The following is a 15,623-nucleotide window of genomic DNA, read 5'->3' as shown; positions in this document are numbered from 1 at the left end:
CCTTTAAAATTTCGTCATATTAAATTTTAAAGGCCGAAATATCCATGATTATTAATTATTTTACGTTTTTCTTCAACTGCGAGAACTAATCACTAACTAGACGTGAATTTAAATTCTTTACTTGCCAATACTTGTTTAGTTACCCAGATTAAAGCCGAAACAAAATGTATGAAAATGGACCTTGAGCTACCACCTTAAGGGGATAATTACAGGAAATTCGATAAATTTCATGTGCTGACTCGGTGGTCCAGGTTCGACCTAATAACAATTTTGGCCAGTATCCACCCGGGATTTGGGATCTGTGAACTATATGGCGTAAGTCTAATCTAACTGGTGGTATGTCTCTCAAATGTGAGAGTCCGCCTTGGTATGTTCCAAAGCAATGTTTATCTCTGCTGCCAAGCAGCAGTGTGTGGACATTGCAGCCAGTGTAACTACTGGACATAATAAGACTTAACATTTCTCAGGATGCCGAGCGCAGTGGAATACCGAACAATACTTTGTTATTTAAGTTGTTAGATGGTGTTTGTACTGTTTATGCGCGGTCGTATCGCTTACCATCAGGCGATGGGTGCCTGGCCTGCTGGCTGCATCTCTGCTTATCTCTTCGGGAATAAAGTCAAGGTATGTGTTTGTTTACATATCACTGACGCAGGAATTTAATTAGATATATTATTGTGGTTTTCCTATATATTAATAACACGCTAGGTAAGTGTTTCCCGTTGTACCATAATCCGGAATTACTCCTACGGTGTACTTCTTCAAGACAAACAGTATCCTTTGTCCTGATAATATAATATATAATAATATAACCCATGTAGGTATTATACTTAATATACGGTTCCACTGCTGGGCACTGGTCTTCTTTACTAGTGAGAGGGATCAGACAATCCACCACGCTGTCCTAGTGCGGATTGGCGGACTTTGTATAGTGTCATTATTTTTATTAGAACTTCTTAGGTATGCAGGTTTCCTCATATTTTTTTCCTTCACCGTTAAAACAAGCAATAATTTACAAGGAGTACTCACATAACTTACAAAAGTTAAAGGCGTGCGCGCTTAGGTTTTGAACCTACGGACATTCGTCTCGGCAATCCGTTCCATTCCCAACTATGCTACTGCCGCCTTTACTTATTCTTCTACCTTAATCTGCATAAGACTGCCTCGGTGGCGTAGTAGTACTGCATGCGCGGTACGGCAGCGCCTTGGGGTCCAGGGTTCGAATCCCGGGTCGGTCAAATTGATATTTGGGTTTTTCTGCTCAGTATCAGCCCGGAGACTGGAATTTGTGCCCGATATGGCGATAGACTCGCCCCCTATCACATCATGGGACGGAACACACTTGGCGAAAAGTGGGTGCCCTGGTTGCGCCTCTGCATACCCCTTTGGGGATAAATGCGTGACGTTTATTCCGCATTCGTGCTAATATAAAAAGTACGTAATAAGCCGCGTCGTCATTCTGACGTAAACTGAGTGTGTCCAACTAAAGTCTTATAAGGACACTGGTTTTGTGCTATGGTGTAAAGTTCAATTTCAAATAGCACGTCGCTGTGTATTGTCATCCTTTCAAATTTTCCTCAGACGTCAAGTCTGTATTTACCAACAATTTAAGCCTATTCCATTTATACACTTTATTTTGCTGGTGGTAGGATATATTTTATATCCGTCCGGATAGCGACCACCGTACACAAGGTGTTAAAACCCGCCGCAGTGGCTCACGTAAGTGTCGCGTTCCGGGATCAGCCTGTGTATATCTGGTTCCAACAGGGCGGCATAATTCTGTCAACTGCCGAGGGGTAATCATCTCTCGTCAATCGATATTCTATTGGATTATACTCCACTTACCGTCAGGTGCAGTAGTGTTAATAAAAACACACACACAAGAAAAACATTTTTATTCTTATAAAGAACAATCAGCCACAAAAGGAGTTGAAAAACTCAAAAAATTAAAGCTTCTACATATTAGCTTCAATCTAAATATTTGTTTACTTTATCTTAATTAAATTAAACACTTTGAAGTTTATTTTAATGAAGATATAACGATTTTTGATAACAATTTGGCTCAGCTGGTTTTATGGTTGATTATAAATATTCCGAATCCAAAATGTTTTAGAATTATAAAAAGACCTTTATCACTTTATCAGACAGTATAACTTCGTACGCTTTTGGACACTGGCACGTCTCCTCGTTCTGTATCCGTTCGAGTTTAGTAAACGTAGTCCCATAAGTTTGAACACAAAACTGTTCCACGTCAGGCACAACGGACTTAATGAAGTGTTCGTGTTTGATGAGATGCGTGAAGGTGGCCCAGGAGTAGATGTTGCACATGTTTTCAGAAGTCGGGGACGTTGAGACGACACCGCGTAAGAAGTAGAGTAGACGGTAGTTCACAAACGCACTGTAGACCAGCCCGCCGCCGCTGTCGCCGCGGCATACCGCCGTGCCTGCACCGAAATTTATTTTATTCGGATCGCCCACAGCTATAACCATAAACTGATAGAGATTTACGGAATAAACCACTGATATTTGATATTAGCAGACATTAAACAGTATAGTTAGTTACAGACTGAACATAAGAACCAAAAGTTATTACCAATTGGTAACAACTTGTCTTATTTGAAATATCCGTATGGCAACATGTCACAGTGTCTTTAAATATGAATGCAAAAATAGCATATTTACTGTAAATATGTTATTTTTAGGCAATGATATTGGGTTTTTCTAGCCCAGAGTCTGGAACTGTGCCCGATATAGAGATAGGCTCGCCTTGTATCACATCATGATGGATGGAATATGCACGGACAAAGTGGATGTACCAGTTGCGTCTATGTGTACCCCCTTGTATGCGCCCCAGCCTTAGATGTTTGGAATTAGTAAAAGATGTTTGATTATTGAGGCTTCTAAATGACTTTCAATCATCTTCTCTTGAATAATCCACTTATGACACGAATATTAAGCTGTCCTTTTAGTAATATTAAATGGCCCAATCAAGAAATTGTAGCCGAAGGTCTACAGCGTGGCTTTATTTAATACTAATTCAAAGTCCTAATTAAGTACGGTAAGATATTTCACCATTGTTGTATCCTGCGCAGATCTTGTCCCCAGTGATGGAACTCCTGAAGCTCGTCGGACTCTGCTTGATACACTTCTCAATGGCGACATTCGGCAGTGAGGCTGATTGGAGTACTTGAGAAGCCGGTGAGTTCTCCCCCGTCAGACCCCAGCCGACCACCTGTAGAATTAAAATATAACTGAGATTGTAGCTAAATTCTATAATCGTTAGCGCAAACCTTATGTATGAGAATGACATCCTAGCGATAGACTTATCGTTAGGCATTTGCATTTTTTTATTTGCAATTAGCGTTAATAATAATAATAATATCAGCCCTGTATTATATACTTGCTCACTGCATGAATTTATTGTTCACTTTAACGGTGAAGGAAAACATCGTGAGGAAACCTGCACATCTGAGAAGTTCTCTATAGGAATTTCGAAGGTGTATGAAGTCTATCAATCCGCACTAGGCCAACATGGTGGACTAAGGCCTAATCCCTCAGTAATAGAGGAGGCCCGTGCTCAGCAGTGGGCAAGTATATAATACAGGGCTGATATTATAAATATTATTGTTATAATCATTTGGTTTAGAACTTTCATTTTTTTTTGTCGCGTTGAAAGGCCCTTATTACTACGGCCCAGCCTTCTTGGGGGGCGACTGAGCGGTTATGTTGAGGTAACCGTTGCCTTACGGCCCGACGAAGAGCCGCTCGGTTCTGATGAGGACCTTCGGGCGGCCGTCGGGCCGAGTCCTTAACCCTATATACAACATAATCTACGCAACGGCCTACCAACTAAAACTTCGCGGTGGCCCTCTTCGGCGCATTAGGAACGGCTGCGGTCTTCCTCCGACGGGAGTGTCTGAGTAAATAATTCTGACCTACTTCAAAATGATCCTGCACATTCCAGCGATACATATAAGTCAGACCTACCACACCCAGCTGTCCATCTCGCAGCTGCTCCTCATCGAAATCCGGTTTGAAGCTCAGGCAAGCCGGCTCCACGTACGGGGTGAGGTAGAACTCTGTGGCGGCGATCACAACTGCGATGTCATCTTGGAAGTTTGCTATGGCTCCTTGGTAACGTGGTGGGATTCTTATTGCAATTACCTAGGACATGAAATAATTTATTAATTGACAGGCCTTGTATGCAAGAGTTTGGTTACCTAGCGGCAAAAACAGACTTGTCGCTAAGCAAGATAATGCAAGTACTAATTTCTAGTTTGTATGAAATTGTAGTCAGTTGAAAACTTGGAGTAATACGATTTAATATCTACTGTCAGAAAGAGAGAAGCAATGATTTGTATTTCAAAATTTTGGCGGTGTCATGGGTAGTATCGTTTGCTCGTATCATTTAGTTCTTTAAAAAAAGCTTCTAAAAACTTATTTCCCAGTCTGCTGTTGTGTCCTAGTTTGAAAGAAATTATAGTTTGTGGAGTTATCAGGCATTAGATGCGAACTTTAATATCTGAGGACGCCAAACACAGTATCATGACATATGTTTTTTAATTTTCGAAATTCGAGATAATTACTCCTCGGCAGTCGACACAAATATGCTGGCCTGTTGAAACTGGACTGATCTGCGACACTCTTACATGGACCACTATGGCAAGTTTTAACAGTTTTTGTACATAAAATATATCCTACCACTAACATAAGTTTCATTTAAATTAAAGGTTATGTGGCGTTATGTAATGACGTGTCGCCCAGTGGCGGACATTCCCTAAAAACCAGGTCGGTTAAACCCGGAACTAAAGATAAACGACTGGGTCATATCAGAATGGGAGTTACTTCACCGTTTCTTGTGTTAAAGGAATTAAAGAATAGAACCTACATCAGCCTTCTGAACTCCTTCATCATGATAGTCGTTCCAGGGTCGGTACATTTTGCCAACAGCCACGGCGTAGTTGAACGCCAGGGGTGCAAGTCCGTCATGTGAGAAGCAATGCGCGGCTGGAAAAAAGTGTAGGAAAATTAAATAAAAATTGCAGATGAATAACAAAAAAAAAAAAATACAGATCACGTCGAAGAACTTTCATAAAGAGATCATCAAACTGACGTGCGGGATGAGTGGTGAGAATGAATCATATGATATAGAGGCGCGGGTAGTGTTGGATAGGACATTGCATGAAAAAGAGTTTGTAAGAGTAGCCTCTTTTTAGCATTGAGCCGGTACAATGTCTTACTTCAAGTGAGGCGAGGCGTAGTGAGGCTCGGCAGTTCAATGCGCGTCTTACAGTATTTTGTAATGTTAACACTCAAAATATTTCCCTCTCGCTCGCGACTCGAAACGCAGTAATGTAATGTTCATTGTAAAATAACGTCCTATTGTAATTTGAAGCATGCGGTTCTCTACCTCACTGTCCTCATCATATAGATTACCAGAGACGGAGGATGAGTAACGCGACCGCCGCGACATAAAATTTGAAGTAGTACTTTGTATAATTTTGAGCCACTCTTACATTTTGAGGTGATGTACTGGACAAATGTACCGTCTCTTGTATGTCCTACTCAACATTAGGCGCGGGTAAGAGGGAAGAAGTAGTTGGCAAATGGTTAATCTGTTTTGTCTCGATACAGACGTTTTGGGATATGGACAAAATTGTAATCATCCATTTGACTTCATATTTTTTGTTGGGTAAATATTTAAGTTCTTGGCACAACTTTTCGACTTTTTAGAAGCACAAATAAAATACCCTTGCTCTTTGTAGAAAAATATGTTCATCCGCCATTTTTAAAATGTAATTTTTAAATATATTTTATTCTAATATGCTTATTTTTGTTTTCATAAAGTTAAAGTGTGGGGTCAGTGAGGTCTTATATTAAGTCATAAAATCATTTCGTTGATTGGATTGTTAAATCGTCATGGTTAATTTAAAAACAAGCTTGCTAATTTACAAAATGCCGAGGTCAAATAGACAATGCATCTAATTTTGACATTAAATAGACAAAATTGTAAAATTAACAATAAACATTTTTTTGTACAAGGTCATTTGTCATTGCTTTGCTCAATTAAACAAGTTCCTTCTTTTGTTGAAACATTTAACCAAAAGTTATTTGAACCGTAGATGTAAAGTAAAAGATACTTGTAAGTTTCGAAGAAAATAAATATCAATAAAAGTAATTCTGAGTTTTAACACCTAAACTAAACGTCGGGAGAAAATCAACATATAAAAAACCGTGATAAAATCCGAAAATTTTATTTAGATTTCTAACATTTGCGTAAACATAACAAATCATTATCCAAAACTAGTTTTATGTCAATATCTAACAGATTAATTTTTGAATTTGATGAAAATATCTGGCGTGCCCGATGACCGGTGCTAGGGTTGCCATTTCTTATTTAAAAGTTTAATATATTTTACCAACACAGCGTATAATCATTTCATTTGAATTGGTAAGCATTTATAGTGGCGTGCACTACGAGGGCCAAAGCCAAGCTGCCTTTCTGCAATCGTTAATGCTAACAGAGAAATAATGTACGAAATTATTGTTAGGAAATGTCATTCTCACACAAAATGTTATGTTTAACAATTATAAGAAGCATCGTGTTTGCGGCCCGTGGTAGGGTATCGTTTGAAGAAGAATTATTTTAAAGATATTACAGGTTTTTATGGATGCTTCACACATGAAATAATACATCGTACCATTAGAATATTCCTATACCACGCCCACACACGCACGCACTCACGCACACACGCCATTTATCGCCGAAGGTTTAAGTAGATGCGAAATTGGTGCACCCTTTTTAGAGGTTGGGTACAAATTCCAGACTCCGTGCTGAGACTGAGTAGAAAAACAAAATATCACTACCCGACCCGGGAATGAACTCGAGACCTCAGCGCTGCAGTCGTACCGTCATATAACTACGCTACCGACACAGTCTTATTCACATAAAAGTCTATTTACGTGAAATTATAATTTAAATTATATTGAGTACGAGTTATATGATTGAAATAAGATCATAATAATTATAAATATTACAGCATAAAATAAAAATAGGTGACAACCCTAAACCGGTACCACCAACATATAAATTTATCTCTTATTATTATTATCATCATGGATGTCATAGTGCAATGACTGAGTTGTAATCTTTAGTCATCAGACGACGTTGCTAGTGAATAAAGTAACGATATAGAATTTTATATACTAAAAAAAAACTCTGTTTTATGCTGGGGCCACTGAATGTGGCTAGGCCTATTTTCGCATTTAATAAGGTGTATTATGCGCCATTTTGCCTAGTCTTCAGCTTGTCGCATTCAGTTTCTGCCAGCCTTTTGCAAGTCTTCTCTCCTCATTTTTTTTAAATTTTAATTTAGGAATTTGGTCTTGGATGTCACTCCATACGTCCGCGTTTACGGGTGTGCCCTCTCTTTTCACGATGTCAAAATATTTCTTTAAAAAAATAGCCTCTTTCGACGCAGGAACCTCAGAGCCGACAAAAAACTATTCTGCCGTGCTAAGCGCAAAAGCGGTATGTCAGGGAAACCTTATATCAAGATAATCGAAGTTTTGTAAATATAGTTTTGTATATAAAACTGATATAGAGAAACTCTTTTCAGGCTTTTTAACAAGTTCTAAACAAGATATCGTTATTTTGAAGTTCATTAGAGGTATTTCTTTAAGCTATCTGAGGACATAAAAACCAAGATTTAATTTTTTTTGAGATACTTTTTGAGCTTTGCAAGGCAGTATTTATGATGCTCACATTGAAACCCAAATTACGACTTGGTCTTGACTCAAGAACATACCTGATATGACGGCGCATTTAGTGACCAAGGTGCCGCCGCATATCTGCTTGTAAGGCTCAGTAGTCTTGGTGTAGATACCCGCGTGCCACGGAGACGGGTTCTTCACGCGGTTTCCTCCGCTTATGTTCGATACATAGGAGGGGTTAATGGACTTATTAGCGGAAACGGCAACACCTAAAATAAGTACAGTATTTTAATTAAATGATAAGAAGATAATATCGGATGATGGTAAGTAAAGAAATATCGGACAAACAGCAGCGACATCATAATACTTTGAATTATATAGAACTGTGTGGGACTTCACTGCACACGTCGCCCTGTGACATAAAGTACATGCGGTCAACATAATTATTAATTATAATTTACCTTATAAAAAATGCGAGAATATCAAGGGCTTCATATCAAAAAGGGGAACACGCATTAAATGTCAATTTCTTGTAATTCATTAAAATTAAACTACTTTTTGGGATTGTATTGCGGTTTTTTATATTTTAGTTTTTTCCCGACGTTTCGAAGACTTTGCAGCCTTCATGGTCAAGGGGTGACTGAAGTAAAAAAGTAGTTTAATTTTAATATCTAACATTCGCGTAAATATGACAAATCATTCTTCTAATTTAGTTGTAGAGAATAAATAACAATCTAAAAAATTACTATTCGAAAGTCAGAGATCCATTTAAACCAAATATATATTTAATGTTTTGACTGACGAGACGAGCTTGCCTTTCGCCTGATGGTAAGCGATACGACCGCCCATAAATAGTAGCAACACCATCCAACACCGACAATTACAAAGTATTGTTTGATATTCTTGCGCTCGCTATCCTAAGACATGAGATGTTAAGTCTTATGTCCAGTAGTTACACTGGCTACAATGTTCTTCAAACCGGAACACAACAGACTACACTTACTGCTTGACAGAAACAGACATGGCGTTGGAACTTACCTAGGCGGACTCACACATGAGAGACCTACCACCAGACTTGTATAATTTAGGGAACTCCTAAATGATCCTAAAAATGTATACATATACCAACGCATTGACGATCAGGTTACCCACTTACTTTTCCGCCATCTTCACTATTAGAAACAAAAGGATTTGCCGCAAAAGATGACTTACCCAAACACGTAATGAACAATGTGTAGAGTCTCATCTCTACAAGTCGGAATGAGGTGCGGACGCGGAATACTGCAGGCAAATACTGACACATACATAAATATCTATAGCTTATGATCGGCAATGTTGTGTTGTCGTCCATGTGTGGAATGCGTTATACTACGCAATGGCTCGGCTCTCTATTTTGTTCTTTAAAAATAGTGGAGTGCTACTTCTAAGATATGAAAAATATAATTAATTTAATTCTGTACATGTTTTAAAAAATAATAATTAATAAGTAAACGATGGACGATAAATAATTAACTAATAAACACACCACAATATAGTTTATTTTATACATAAATGGTGATGTTTGAATTTGTAAGAAACAGTTTTATTGTGATTGATATCATAGTTATTCTTTTTTCAGATTGGACTACGCAGTGCCACTTGAAATATTCAGCCTCTATATTGCGAAAGCGATGGACAATTCTTTTAATTGTTTATAGCCGCTATGGTAGGAAATTTGGAGGGAAAATGTTTTAAAGATACTTTGGGGACAATATAATAACCTAAGGTGAAAGTACACTGTAATTATTTGTGTTGAATATTTTGTTATGTTCGAAAATTTCATTTTTTTATTGTTTATAGCACTTTTTATTTTTGGGGCATTTTTCTCGGAAAGTATATATTTCAAGGGATTGTTAATTCTGTTTGGATATCAAGAACCAGGCATCCTTGCAATGCTGGCCGTTAAGTACAAGCTAATGATGTGCGGGATCAGTTGCAGTAACTGTCCTGTATAAGTGTATAATCTATGGCAGTAACTGGTGGCGCATGCGCGGTGCTTTCGAAATATTTACACTGACTTTAGCCTTTTTAAGCAATGTATGGCCTTAGTACTTTGTCGACAACGTAACAAAACCTGTTCCTAGGCTATGCTTACAATTATACAATATTATCTGTTTGTTAAAACCGAAGGTTAATGTTGATGATATAATATCGATGGATGCAAAGTTAAATTGTTGGTGGTAGGATAGCGATCACCGTACACAAGGTGTTAAAACTGGGTATAGTGGGTCACGTAAGTGTGTCGCGTTCAGGGATCAGCCTGTGGCCGACATAATTGTGTTGACTGTGGAGGAGTAATCATGTCTCATTAGTCGACATTCTATTGGGTCCTACTGCTTTTATTGGCAGGTGCAGTGGAGCGACTTCGCCGTGTCATAATTTTCTTATTATTGCATTAATTAAACAAAACCCTACAATATGACATTTCCTTTTCGCAAATTTCGGCTTATTTCTGTTAATTTTAGTTAGAAAGAAAGAAAGATTATAACGTGGTAAAAAGGTCCCAAGGAAACTAGTGAACTTTGATATTAACAAATATTATAATTTTTATATGCTGTTAAGAATATACATAATATTTAGGCATGCATTAACACAAATCGAGTTTGGTATTAACTTAAAACATAATGTATATTTGAGGACGCCAGGAGGGTTTTACTAGGTGGATGACGGAACCCTTCCAATCCACAATGTTTGCTAGCTCGCGGTGAGAATCTGGCTTTAAATCGCCTAATTACACTTGATTGTATCTAAATCCACAGATGACAAAAGTGTTTTGTAACGGTTCACAGTTTAACCGGCACGCGTGCGCGCTTATTAACAATGTCACCCATTAACAATGTCACAGAATGACCGTCGGTTCTCAACATAATTTAATTTATTGTTTTATCGATGCACCCCACCTTCCTAATATTTTACTTATAACAATTAGACATTAATCAGGCATTGGAATGGAACTTTAGCAACGAGTACAAATTTAAAATTGAAAAAGTATAAACACACATTACACGTCTCGGCGGGGTGGATTTGAACTCACGTACCACATTGAAAAGTAAATGATTCGATGCGCCCCTTTCTTCTGCGCTAAAGCACTTGTACTACATGTCGAAATTAAAGTATGTATCCGATTACCATCTGTGTCGTTACTACCGTTTAATCGTTACAAGATTTATTATTATTATTGCACACAAACAGTATAACGTGCACATAATAACAAAAAGAGAATAAAAACATAAAATTAGAAAAATAAATTATACCTATTGTGCCAACAATAGGAACCCTCATTCAGCTTCTTGCTGCAGTTCTAGTCTGATACCGCAGCGCTGATATTCAATGAGGCACCCCGGGTGACGTACGGACACTAAGTAGGTGTATTACGCAAGTAAAAATAAAATATAAACACGTATACAAACATAACATAAACAGCAAATACAAGTGAAACAAACAATTCAGAACAATTCATGAATGATCATTCAGAATGTTGCATAATTACCCACGCATTATAGAAAGTCCGTAAATAAAGCTAATATATTTACGAAATGCACGAAGTTTAGACTAAGTAACGGTTATATGGCCGCGCGAGCGCAGGCATCCCCTGCTCACGCATAAACGGTCATTTACTAGTTGCGCGGCGCGCCGTGCGTCGACATATTAAAGTACAATGTATACAATGCTATCTTAATTTTATTTTCTTTATTTTTAATTTGTCTTATAGCATTATATTTATTATTAGTCTAGTAGCCATGTTTTTATAAATTTGAATGTATGAGCGAATGATTTATAATATCAATAAAGCCAAAAATCGCATGTATACACGATCAAGCGGTAGTTGATGGCAAGTTAAAATAAGATAGATACTAATAACGGTAAAATCTCGTAGTAAGTAAAAACTAAATTGCTTAGAATATAAATACGATTTCAAAGCTTTAAGGACATGAATAACAGAAGAAAGATTTTTTGTTGTTTCTTATTTTCATATATTTAAAGTACATTCTCCATCTTAACAATTCGAAAGTTCTAGCAAGATAATCGATTAATCAGTCGTTTCGTTTTGTCATCCATGTGATTCAGTGGGTGTTCAAGCGGCGCTCGTTTAAATAGATTTTTTTTTTTGCTTATTTTTCAAAAACGAAATGCAATCTATTGAGAATATCTTCATAGTATTAAATATTTTAAAATTTTTAATGGTTTATCTTCTTAAAAGTAAAAGACTCACAAGTATTTTGATCTATATATATAAAAGAAAGTGGTGTTAGTTACACTATTTATAACTCAAGAACGGATGAACCGATTTGGCTGAAAATTGGTGGAGAGGTAGCTTAGAACCAGGAGACGCACATAAGATATTTTTGATTTGATTTGACGTGACATAAGACGTGGTATCAGAAAGTAAAATTTGGTATGGAGATAGTATAAGACCCTGGAAGGTTATAGGCTACTATCCCGGGAAAATATATAGCCGGACTTTTATCCCGGAGAAATTCACGCGGGCGAAGCCGCGAGCAAAAGTTAGTTTTCCATAAAAATACAGCCTCGGCGGCGTACTTAGTTGTATTACGACATGACTACCATCAACCATGCTGTAGTCTCAGCTTCGAATCTCGATCGGGCATTATGATAAGTATTGGATTGTTCAATTCAGCATCAGCCGGGAGTTTGCAATTTATGCGTGTTTTAAATATATGTAGGTGGCAACTATAAGTCGGGTTTTTTGCGTGCATAACGCATTATATTATTTGTTTACATTGTGATAACTTTCAAAAGGAATTTCCAAACTGGTTCGACTGATAATTATGATAATGTGATACTATGTACCTATTACTATAGAGAACCCCTCCTCTCTAGGCAGTGTGTGCTCGGTCTCCACACCAAATGCATTATGCACCAGGGAGATATTTCTTGCGGCCCTGGGCACACAATCAAGTGTTCAAGGACTATAAGGACTCGTAAACATTTCTCCTCCTTTTCCTCTCTGCCCATCTTTAATGGGTTCCCATCCTTCCTTCGCTCTTCCTTCCCCTTATTCCCACCCACACTCCTCCAAGTCTCTGCAGATGCTAAACGGGGGACGCAAGACTGCAAGGATGCCTACTACAAAAAAAAAAAAACATTATTGATAAGACGTATTTACTGGTGGTAGATCTTTCAAATGTGAAAGTCCGCCTGGGTAGATACCACCGCAATGTCTATTTCTGCCGCCAAGCAGCAGTGAGTAGTCACTGTTGTGTTCCGGTTTGAAGGACATTGTAGCCAGTGTAACTACTGGGCATAATAGGACTTAACATCTCATGTCTCAGGATGGCGAGCGCAGTGGAATACCAAACAATACTTTGTAATTCAATGTGTTAGATGGTGTTTCTACTGTTTATTGGCGGTAATTTCGCTTACCATCAGGCGAATGGCAAGCTCATATCGTCACTCAAAGAGATAAAAAAAACATTTAAAATATAAATTAATGTAATAATATCGATGTGCAATAAGTATCATTGGTAATGATTGTATGTACCTATTTACATTTTAGCATCTGGAATTACGCATAATATTTTTCCGGCAATGCTATATGTGTCGTGAACTGTGCTCTTGCCAGATAAATTTTATCTCCTCATAAAAATAAGCATTTATGTATGCATATTATAGCTTGTCCGTGGTGCAGCGTTAAACCACTTTACCTGATGAACAATTACAATTTAATGTTTTTATAAAATATATCTAAGTCAACCTGAATAAAAAGTGTATAATTGTGTATTTCAATTTGTTGCTGTTTAAAGAAACGTCGAGCTGAAACTATTATTGTCGAATTTATGGTCTTGCTTGAATAAATGATAATAAACAGTTTTACATGACAGTATTTTTAAAAAAAATGAGAGAAAAATACTCAGTCCGCCGCGACATCTGAATCAGAAGGCGTTTCGTAGCAGATTGGTCTTCTATTGGAGTATCCAGAAAGCAATGGTTTATAATGTGTTATACTTGAATAAGAGAGTTTAATTTCCCCTGACAGATATAGATATATTTCAGCTCTCAAACTTCATGTCTGACAGTCTACCCACAGGTTTAATAATTGGATGAATAATTCGCGAATATAAAACTACGAATAAAATAATATCTAACAAATAATTAATTATTTCTATATATTTAAATTTATTATAATTAGTTACGTCGCTGAAAATCAAATAAAAAGATTTAAAAAAAATCATTCAAAATTATATTAGTCAATACCGGTTGTGCCCGCGGCTTCGCTCGCATGGAAATCAGTGCGTCGTAAATCCCGGCCCACGAGATTTTTTACAACCAAGCAACATCTTCAACAGTAATCGTTATATTTCAGTCAATTTATATAATACTGTAGTGTAGTATTAACCTAAAACTTTCTCAAGAATTGCACTATCTTTTAGTAAAAACCGTAAAAAAAATTGTTCAGTAGATTTTGAGAAAATTTATCACATATTACATCGGTCAATAAGTCCCGAGCCTAGGTAAGAAAAAAATTTTTTTTTGACATAATTCGTTTGTATTCATCAAGATAGTCTCCTTCAAAAGTGATACAATCAATCCAGCCCATCTTTAAAATTTTTATACCCTTCCTATAAAACGATTTGTCTAACCCTTCGAAATACGCTTCAGTTTCAGCGATCACTTCTCCATTTGGGCCAATTTTTTTTCCGGAAAGCATTTTTTTCAGTTTAGCAAACAGGTAATAGAAGCTGGGAGCCAAAACTAGAGAATATGGTGGGTGAGACCTCAACTCAAACTTTAATTCATGCAGTTTTGCCATTATGGCGACCGCTGTGTGACCCGACATTGTCTTGATGTAAAAGCACTTTTGACTTTTGCATTTGAGGCCGTTTTTTCGCGATTTTATGCTTCAGACGCACCAGTTATGCCATATAATATTCGCTATTGATCCTTTCTCCCTTCTGAAGATAATCAATGAATATTATAACTTGCGCATGCCAAAACACGGAAGCCATAACCTTGCCAGCTGACATTTGTGTTTCTGGTCGCTTTGGACGCCTTTCATCGATTGCCGTCCATTCAATTGACTGCCGTTTTGACTCTGGAATGTAGTGGTGGATCCAGGTTTCGTCCGTTATCACATATTGCAAGAAAAAATCCGTTTTATTTCGCCTTAAAAGCTCCAAACGGCACTCTGAGGCTTCAACACGTTGATGCTTTTGGTCAACGGTGAGCAAACGCGGTACTCACTTTGAACAGAGCTTTCTCATAGACAAATGTTCTTGCAAAATGACAAATGCATTGCCTTTTGATATCTTTAGAATGTCAGCTATCTCCTGTAACATCACTTTACGATCTTCGAAAACGATTTTGTATACTTTTTATGTTATTTGGAATCACAACCTCATTTGGACGTCCTGAGCGTTCAACATCTTTGGTGTCTTTATGCCCACGTTTAAATTCAGCAAACCAACGTTTAACTGTTGCTTTTGATGGAGCAGGGTTCTCATAACATTTATCGAGCCAAACTTTTGTTTCATCGGTATTTTTTTCCATTGAAAAACGATGTTTAAACAACACTCGAAATTCTTTTTCTTCCATTGTTTTAGACATACTCAAAGTAGCATCACTAAAATCACTGTAACTTTTTTACAAATTGTTAAAAGTTTATGAAATTTTGACATATGTTACATAGAGGTCAGTAATTTTTGAAAGTCGGTAGTATTTATCCGTAACAGCGCAATTTATATATTAGGCTCGGGACTTATTGACCGATGTGTTACTTGCCACGCGGGCGGAGCCGCGAACGAGAGCTAGTTTGTTAATATAAAGTCAACGTTTCTTAAGTACGATTAATCTCGGTATCAAAACGTAAAACACGCTACAGCAATTATGTTTTCTTGTAAATTTATTGAGAT

The 15,623-nt window shown here is 37.4% G+C and overlaps 1 protein-coding gene across 1 annotated transcript; it reads right to left on the bottom strand.

Moving 5' to 3' along the window:
* Positions 1-1,880: 1,880 nt before the first annotated feature.
* On the bottom strand, positions 1,881-8,999 carry LOC115450174 (clotting factor C). The gene is made up of 6 exons (XM_030178161.1): positions 8,926-8,999; positions 7,809-7,982; positions 4,889-5,007; positions 3,988-4,164; positions 3,073-3,232; positions 1,881-2,444 (listed from the first exon to the last, which is right to left on the bottom strand). Exons 1-6 carry the CDS (start codon positions 8,957-8,959, stop codon positions 2,116-2,118), a joined length of 993 nt encoding a protein of 330 aa, XP_030034021.1. The 5' UTR covers positions 8,960-8,999; the 3' UTR covers positions 1,881-2,115.
* Positions 9,000-15,623: the final 6,624 nt, after the last annotated feature.

This window comes from Manduca sexta, chromosome 26 (assembly GCF_014839805.1).
Source record: "Manduca sexta isolate Smith_Timp_Sample1 chromosome 26, JHU_Msex_v1.0, whole genome shotgun sequence".
Taxonomy (NCBI): domain Eukaryota; kingdom Metazoa; phylum Arthropoda; class Insecta; order Lepidoptera; family Sphingidae; genus Manduca; species Manduca sexta.
Note: the sequence above shows the minus strand (reverse complement) of the source record. Positions and strands in the feature narration are given on the sequence as shown.

Coding starts and splice junctions, on each gene's coding strand:
- LOC115450174 (XM_030178161.1), bottom strand. CDS start 8,959: ATGAGACTCTACACATTGTTCATTACGTGTTTGG. Junction 7,983..8,925: donor ATTGTTCATTACGTGTTTGG/GTAAGTCATCTT, acceptor TACTTATTTTAG/GTGTTGCCGTTTCCGCTAAT. Junction 4,165..4,888: donor AAGGAGTTCAGAAGGCTGAT/GTAGGTTCTATT, acceptor TTCATGTCCTAG/GTAATTGCAATAAGAATCCC.